This window comes from Lactuca sativa, chromosome 5 (assembly GCF_002870075.4).
Source record: "Lactuca sativa cultivar Salinas chromosome 5, Lsat_Salinas_v11, whole genome shotgun sequence".
Lineage (NCBI taxonomy): Eukaryota > Viridiplantae > Streptophyta > Magnoliopsida > Asterales > Asteraceae > Lactuca > Lactuca sativa.
This window is the reverse complement of record NC_056627.2, coordinates 158,653,480-158,662,143: the sequence shown is the minus strand read 5'-3', so window position 1 is coordinate 158,662,143 and position 8,664 is coordinate 158,653,480. Positions and strand designations below refer to the sequence as shown.

Sequence of the window (8,664 nt, the reverse complement as noted above, 5' to 3'; positions counted from 1 at the left end):
CGTGCAAAACCAATTCTTTCAATGCGACAATGGTCGTAAATACAACTCCTAATTTCACTCCTTGTTTTCCACATGCAATATCCAATTCTAATTCTCGTGTCCTTGGATCGAATCCCTTCACATTGCTACCCGACCTTATTATTATTATTATTATTATTATTTTGAAACGGCAAATCTAACATACTTCTAAACTAGACCTTAAATTAACCTATGTCCACGACAAGACTTGAACCCTCAACCTCAAGGAGGGAGGACAACACATGATATCGCTAGGCTATAAGCCCTTTGGTAATTACTTGACCTTATACATCTATAAAATCATCTTCCCCTGTCATGTTTACTTCGACGAGAGAATGATTTCGAATAAACCTAACATTATATATATATATATATATATATATATATATATATATATATATATATATATATATATATATATATATATTAAAGCTCATGGCATGTTTCAACAGTAACTTTCTTTCATTTCTCACTTTTGTCACACTGTTTTTATATATTTGCAAGACTGCACGGTTTGTTTAGCTAATTCACACTTTACCCTCAATTTTTCATCGTCGACTAATATTTGCACACTTTTATCCCAAATGCTTACTCACTTATTCACTTTCACATGATTTTCTCTTAACTCCTTCCTGATCATCTTCCTCACCAAACAGGAATGTTTTTGGTTTTGGAGTTTGGCCACATAATTTTCAAACTTTGATAATTTTAGTCCCCATTGTTTATTTTTTCTCAATTTCAGCACACAACTTTCACCGTCTTTTTTTAAAAAGGCTACATAATTTTCAAGCTTTGATAGTTTTAGTCCCCATTGTTTATTTTTTCTCAATTTCGTCACACAACTTTCACCGTCTTTTTTTTAAAGAATTGTTTTAGAGTTTGGCCACATAATTTTCAAACTTTGATAATTTTAGTCCCCATTGTTTATTTTTTCTCAGTTTCGTCACACAACTTTCACCGTCTTTTTTTAAAAATGCCATATAATTTTCAAGCTTTGATAATTTTAGTCCCTATTGTTTATTTTTTCTCAAGTTCGTCACACAACTTTCACCGTCTTTTTTTTAAAAGAACTCTTTCAATAGAAATGTTTTTGCTTTTAGAGTTTGGCGATATAATTTTCAAGTTTTGATAATTTTAGTCCCTATTGTTTATTGTTTCTCAATTTCATCACACAACTTTCACGGTCTTTTCTAAAAAGAATGACCCGTGCAACGTACGGACCTTTTCCTAGTTTTTATAATGCCAAGAGGTGTTTGAGTTATTCAAAGTGCTTGGATTGCAAAAAAGAAAAAATGTTTATTATGATACCATTAACAAACACCTTTTGATAAATTGTTTTGTTCTAATATATTAAGACCGACACTAAATTACACACTTTAAGTTAAAGAAAAAAAAGTTAGCAATACATTAAATGTTATTTTTATTTTCAGTTATTTTACATGTATAATCAAAATTTCCAAACACTAAAACACTTATTAATTTATCGTCTTTTGGTACCACGTTAACTGATAAAAGAAGAATTTTTCAGAAACACTTCATTTTACAAAACTAAAAAAAAAAAAAGTTGAAAAAGAAAAACATAAGTTGTTTTAAGCAATCCCTAACAGCTAACACCCCCTAAATATAATGTAAGTTGATGTAAAAGATAGTGTTTGAATTCCATTTTCCCGATATCCCCTTAACTTCTATAATTCAACTGTAATGAAAGGTCAACTTCATGCACTATAAATTCCACAAGTGTGGACGTCTGTCTTTTCCTCAATGGAAGAACAAAAGCAAAAGGTGTCAATGATAGCGATTGGACTGAACTTTAAATCATCTCTTCTTTAATCAGGTGGTGGATTTAAGTATTTAACAAACCAAAAGAATAATATGTTGAACATGATAATGACACTTTATTGGGTAGTGGCAACCCCCAAAGCATGGCATATTCATATCCCCTTTCTTTTACATATAAAAAAGACCAAAGACACGATTTTAATAATAACCCAACTTACCCATGTTTAAAACAATGCAAGACATTTATCATTTCATCTATTTTATTAACCTGTATGAAGTAATATTCTGATCTCTCTATTATCAATAACTTGATGTGGAAAAAGATCCGGTTAATTTAGAAAGCTTTCTGTTGGCTATAACGTTTTATTCCATAGACATCAACAATTCCAGGAGGGAATACAGGATCAATAGCCCCTCTTATAGCAACTTTTGCTACAGCTTTAACATCCACAGGTGGAGTTAGCAACGGACCAATGACTGGAATCTGGTTTAGTGACTTTGCATATTGTAGAACCTGCGTTAACATAAGTTATTATCGAGGGTTATCGGTCGATGGAATCAGGGAAGGAATGGAATGGTTCATTCCATCGGAATCAAACATTCCATTCCTTCTAAAACATACTTACCATCTCAAGTGGAGAACCGATTACTCCAAGAGGCAACTTCATGTTGCCTACTCTACGTGTCCCATAAATGAAACCAGGCCTCAAAATCACATCTAAAAAAAATTTAAAAATGTTATTGTCATAAAAAAAGAAAAAAGACGATATATCATATATATCATATATCATATATTATATAATACTCACGTCCATATGGAAACTTTGTTAGCAACTCTGTTTCAGTAGCTCTCTGCATTATAGAAATGTGTAGGTGAAAAGGTGAATAATCGAAACTGGAACAATAATATATATTTTTTTCCAAATTTGCCCTTGTTTGTATTTTCCTTTTAGTTCCATAATTTACCCTGAGAAAAGAATTACCTTTCCCTCATAATATCCTTGTAGCAAGTAATTAATCACACCAAAGTCAGAAGCAGATATGTAGACAAATCTTTTAATCCCTGTAGATAATAATAATAACCAATGATGGATTATAATTAAATTAATGGATTGGTAACCATATAAAAAAAAAAAGTAAATTAAATAAAGACACAAAATGGATTTAGTTTAAACCTTTTTCAGCTGCAGCTCTAACAGCATTTATGTTTGCAGTTCCATTGATCTTGTACATGAAGGTGTTGGAACCAAAACCACCAACACAAGATATCTGAAAGATTTAAACCGAATTTTTAAAATGTGTATGATAATTTACAACACAAATTAGCCCAAATGTAAAATGTGCCCTAGTTTTTGACAATATTAAAAAAAGGAGCTTTATGAAGAAGAAGAACTAAGAAGACAATACATACAACAGAAGTGACTTCATTGAGTGCTTCCTTCCATGAATCACCAGATAGCAAGTCACCTATAATCACATCAAGCAAAAGATATGAATACATACAGATGACAAGTATATTTATATTTTCCATAATTTTGCATTAGAATTAAAAGTGAATCATGTGTCATGAACAAAATACCTTGATGCCAACTCACTTTGTTTGCCCATTGATCTTTGATAGATGGTTTGCCAGATCTACAAAAGAAAGTTAATCAACATCTAATTTCAATACTAATTTCACCAATTTGTTATTGTAAATTGTCTACTATGAGATCATTTCAAAGTAAAATGCTTTCTAGTTTATATCTTAATCCACAAATATCAATTCAAAGAAATTGGGACAAATGTATCAACATCTAAGGGACTTTTTTTTGCATCAACTATTATATGGATAAATGAAGTTTTGTATGGAGTAAGTGATGAATTAACAAAGACGGTTTCTTTTTTTGACTGAATGAACTGTCTGAATAAGAGTAAATGACTATTTTACCCTTCATTCTTAAGAGATAATCCTTCTCTCCTTTTATTTTACACATTAAGCCCTATATATATTAGGTAAAAAAGAAATCATAAATGGAATCAATGAACACATATTAAGTGAACTAAAGATACCTGCTAAGGCTTGCAACTGACAAGCCTCGGTCCAATGCTTCTTTGCATATGTGGGACCCAACAAACCCATTTCCACCCAACACAAGTACCTGATTCAAAAGAACATTACAAATAAAAATCTTAATACATATACATATACATATACATACATGCATCTATACATATGCAATATGGCAAGACTCTATTCACTATACATCTTAAAAGTAAACAACTTCTCTCACAAGTTGCTAACAAGATCAGATACCTAAATAATGAAGCATTCCCTTTTTTGGAAGAGTTCCATTACAATGTTACTTATGTGCCCTAAAGTAATTATGAAAAGATAGTAATAGTAACGATTTCTTCAGAGGTGTTTAGATACTTGACAAGTGTTCAAACTCGTTGTAAACTATGTGCTATTTGGACATTAAATATCCTTGTTTAGATTGGGTATTGTAATCTTATCACCCTTTTATGAAGAAATATATAAAAATGGTCTCACAAAAACAATGGTAATATAACCTAAAAGAACCTTTTCTGCCGCAGGTGGTGGATTTATTGTCTCAGCATCCTCTACTTTAAGTGGTTCATCGATCTTATTAGATTCCGTTGACAAATATCTTCCTCTTCCGATTGAACCCCATGTATTGCTACAGTTTTACATACAAATTAAGCAATTCAGAATAATGCTAGTAAAGCTAAATCGACGAACGAATGAATTAAAACTCCGAATACGCCCTTTTCATCACACAATTAAACTCCGTTTCTCAAAATTGAGAATGCTAAAGGGAACGATTAACATAAACTACCTTTAGTTTTCACTAAACGCGACTTTCATTACAAGAAATTTACCTTCGTAGTCTACATTCACCGAATAATTTAATCCTTGCCGTAATTACACCAAAAAGAGGGAAAAAGAAACCCACTCGATTTACAAGGGATGTGGTTTCTTTTACACTTATAAAAATCTAAACCCATATCCAAAACTATAGATAAACTCGATAAATTACTACCCTGATTAAAAAAAGAGTGAGTTTTTAGACTCGGGTGAAAAGGGGAAAACCCCATTTGATCTGCTTTGATAGGGGCTCATTTCGGGCTTTACGTTTGACGAATTACTGGGGGGAAATGGGGCAGATAAGAATGAAAACTTACGATAATCTGGAGAGCGATAGTCTGGAATGAATTAAACGAGACATAATAATCGTATCAGTGTTGCTTTCGATGGACGAATTCAGAGAATCGAGAAGTAACTGGAGTCTGATTGTTTCGAAGAGAGGACAATGAAGGAAAAGAGAAGCCAGATGGCAAGCAGAAGATGCTGACACGTATACTATACACGTGGACTAATTTCTGCCTATAGTAGACACCGACCCAAAATAGGCGAAAAGCCAAGTTACACATTTGTCCCACAGTTTGCAATTTCATAAAAACAACTTCAAATTTCATATACCTTATTTTTAAATATCAAAATATTATATTTATCCAACTTAATTTTTAAATACTATATTTATCCTTCATAAAATTTCAAACTATCATATATGTCATTTTTAAACATCAAAATATCATATATATATCATTTTTAAATATCAAAATATCGTATATGCAATTGTAATATCTAAGATATCCTCCATCTAAAATATAATAATAATCAACAACAACAAAAACTAAACAATTTAAATATACATTCCATAAAAATAGTTGAAGATGAATATTTTTGTTTGTCAAAAAACTGATATTCCAACAATTTAAAAGTTTACATTCTATTATCATAGACTATCATAGACGTAAGGATAATATGGTTAAATTTCTTAATTATTATATTAGCTCTAAGGTATAGAAAAATGATTATAAAATATTAAAAACATCATAAAAAAAGATTTGGGCAAATATGATATTTTGAAGGTTTATGAAGAGTAAATATGATATTAAGAAATTAAGCTGGGTAAATATGATATTTTGAAGTTTAAGAACATATATGGAATTATCCCTTCTTATTATCTTTTTTTTTTAATAGTTCAAGATTCAATCGTTTCTAGGGTACACGTCGGAAGGGAGATCCATAATTATAATCCTTGGTGAAATAATAATATTTGTAATTGTAATGGAACGGTTGTTTAAAATGAATAATTAATTAAATGTATTTAAATTTAGGAAAATTGAATAAATAATCATTGAGCCTTTTTTTAAAAATAACCAATTTTTTAATGTGAAAAAATTTACCATTTACTCGGAATGTCCAATTTCGGGTTTTACCTTTAAATTTTGGAATTATTTTTTGTTTAATTTTTTAAATTATCTATGCAAATAAATCTCTTTTCTTACGTATAGTATGAAATATCCATTTCGAAATGCTTTTTTCAATTAAATGTCTGATTTTTTTTTTTTATTTGTTGTTGTTGTTGTGGTATCATATATAGTTCATATCTACTATTTTGTTTAATTTTTTGTTATATTTAAATAAAAATCAGTTTTTTTTCTAGAAATTTTAGAATTGTACATTAGATTATTTGAGATTTGTTCTTGAGATTCTTGACTTTTTTTTTGAACTTTTATTTCAGTCTGGATTCTGAAATGTTGGTCTGGAATTCTAAAATGGACCGAAATGTACTTTTTTGTCAAAAAAAATATTTTTTTCTCGGTTTGAAATGTCCATTTCGGAATTGATGGTTATTTTTACCAAAAAAGAACTTTTTTTTTTTAATTATTTTCTTTAAATACATATTTAATTATGGTTAGATTACCCAATTTTCCTAAAATCTACCCTTTGTTAAAAGGAAAGCAACTTATCGCTATGTTTACAATACACAACATTGTGTTTGGTATCTAGTGGGTTAAACTAGTTTGAGCCAAGAGATAGACATTATGTATACATTCAATATTGATAGTTCCTAGTGGTACTTATACTTGAAAAGTGTGGTGGCTATGTGGTATATCACGTGTACATGTCATTGGATTTTTTGGATTTTTATCCTTTTGAGCAAGAATGCAAAGCCACTTGTTTTGAAATGCACTTAGATATAGCATTAGGCTACTAAATAAGAGTTAACATCCGACTAAATTCATTTCTATCTTGCCTCCAAAACATATAGGGGTGTCTATGGGGAAGTTTGGTTCGGTTATAGGCCAAAACCAAATCATAACCATTACAATCGATTAATTTATTTCAGTAGCCAATGGGTATGGATAATATTGGTTATGATTAATGGTTAATATCGGCTAATCATAACGATAAAAAAAGATATAAAAGTTGAAAATGTATTGATATAAAAAGAGAGTAGATTGCTTAAAAATGAATATAACAAACACTTACCTTTTGTTATCACTTCAACTCTTGTTTTTAAATCTCATTATCTTGGTTTTGTAACCCTGCAATCAACTTAATATATATATATATATATATATATATATATATATATATATATATATATATATATATATATATATATATATATATATATATATATATATATATATCATAATGGCAACTCATCTTCAAAAAATTCAATCTAAGATCTGTTTCAGTAATTTACATAATGATTACAATTGAGTTGTTTGTGTGCATATTTATAATGGCAAACAAGACCACACAAAACATATATGAGTTTGACTGTTTGAGAAAACATTCAGGAAAATACATTTAGTCACAAGGAGTCAAAAACAGTCAAATAAAGCAAAAAAGAAAAAACACATTAAAAAACTTTCAACCTACATCAAAAGTTCAAAACGTTAGATTATAAAGTGAAAAACAACTTGCCTTGAAGTCTTGCAGAGCTTTTGGTCTTTGTTTCTTTCTCGCTGTGATCACGTTAATTGAGTAATTGATACACATATTCGACAACTCTCAAATCTTGATAGATATATTCGGCAAGACAACAAGTCTCAAATCTCAATGCGATTATGGTGTGCGAAATTTGATTATCAGTATCGGGAGGGTTAGTGGATTTTTCTTTTCAATATTTAATTGGGCTTGGGCTGAATTAAATTAACAATATAATTTATAATTTATATATAATCAGATATAAATATAAATCTATCGGTTTGGTTAATAATGGGTTGGTTATCCAATAAAACCAAAACTGCACCGCTACTTATTGGTTAATAAAAAACACAAAATGAACAAACGGTTATAAAAATGGTTCGATTAATTAGATTAATTTGGTTTTGGTTCAATTTTTTGATTTTTATGCTCACCCCTAAAAACATAGACAAATAAAAAGAACATAATCCATCTAGAAGAGAAAGTATGCTTGGTAAGCATATAATTATTGTTTGTGAAAATACATTTTTCACTTTACTTTAATACCATATAAGAACACCCTAGAAAATAATAAGCATATAATTGAAAATAATATTAGTCACCGAAGATTAATGGAAAATATGTGAAAATAAAATGGATTTTTTTTATAGTTATTTTTTTCTGATTACAAAACTATACACATTTGTGATATATGGATAGAGATGAAAAGAATAATGGAGAACCCAATCCCCAATCCAATCCATCAATCATCGTTACAATCCTCGTCTCCAATGGAAATATAAATAAATCATTATCCCCACTCCTAATAGGGATTCGGGTTTTTTTTTTTAATATAAAAAATTTTAAGTAAACAAAAACTCTAAATTTCAATTTTAACAACATAAGATTAAAATTTTTACAAATCATAAAAATATTCATAGATTGCATAAAAAACTATAAACAATTTTTTTTACCAAATTTAAATACATACAAGAAATATCAAGTAGAAGAAAATTATGAAATGGATATTTTAGGTAACAATAGATAAACCAAGGAGAAAAAATTATACATGAGGTTAAATTACATAAAAAAATAAG

The 8,664-nt window shown here is 29.2% G+C and overlaps 1 protein-coding gene across 1 annotated transcript; it reads right to left on the bottom strand.

The window, feature by feature from the left end:
* Positions 1-1,822: 1,822 nt before the first annotated feature.
* Positions 1,823-5,142, bottom strand: LOC111908095 (uncharacterized protein At1g32220, chloroplastic). The gene is made up of 10 exons (XM_023903940.3): positions 4,984-5,142; positions 4,361-4,478; positions 3,850-3,938; positions 3,377-3,432; positions 3,209-3,264; positions 2,973-3,066; positions 2,781-2,860; positions 2,607-2,649; positions 2,424-2,515; positions 1,823-2,311 (listed from the first exon to the last, which is right to left on the bottom strand). Exons 1-10 carry the CDS (start codon positions 5,025-5,027, stop codon positions 2,132-2,134), a joined length of 852 nt encoding a protein of 283 aa, XP_023759708.1. The 5' UTR covers positions 5,028-5,142; the 3' UTR covers positions 1,823-2,131.
* Between the last annotated feature and the right edge of the window lie 3,522 nt (positions 5,143-8,664).

Excerpts from the sequence above, each read along its gene's own strand:
- LOC111908095 (XM_023903940.3), bottom strand. The coding sequence starts at position 5,027 with ATGTCTCGTTTAATTCATTCCAGACTATCGCTCTCCAGATTATC. Across the intron at positions 2,650-2,780 it reads AAGGATATTATGAGGGAAAG|AGAGCTACTGAAACAGAGTT; the intron begins GTAATTCTTTTC and ends TCTATAATGCAG. Across the intron at positions 2,312-2,423 it reads TCGGTTCTCCACTTGAGATG|GTTCTACAATATGCAAAGTC; the intron begins GTAAGTATGTTT and ends ATGTTAACGCAG.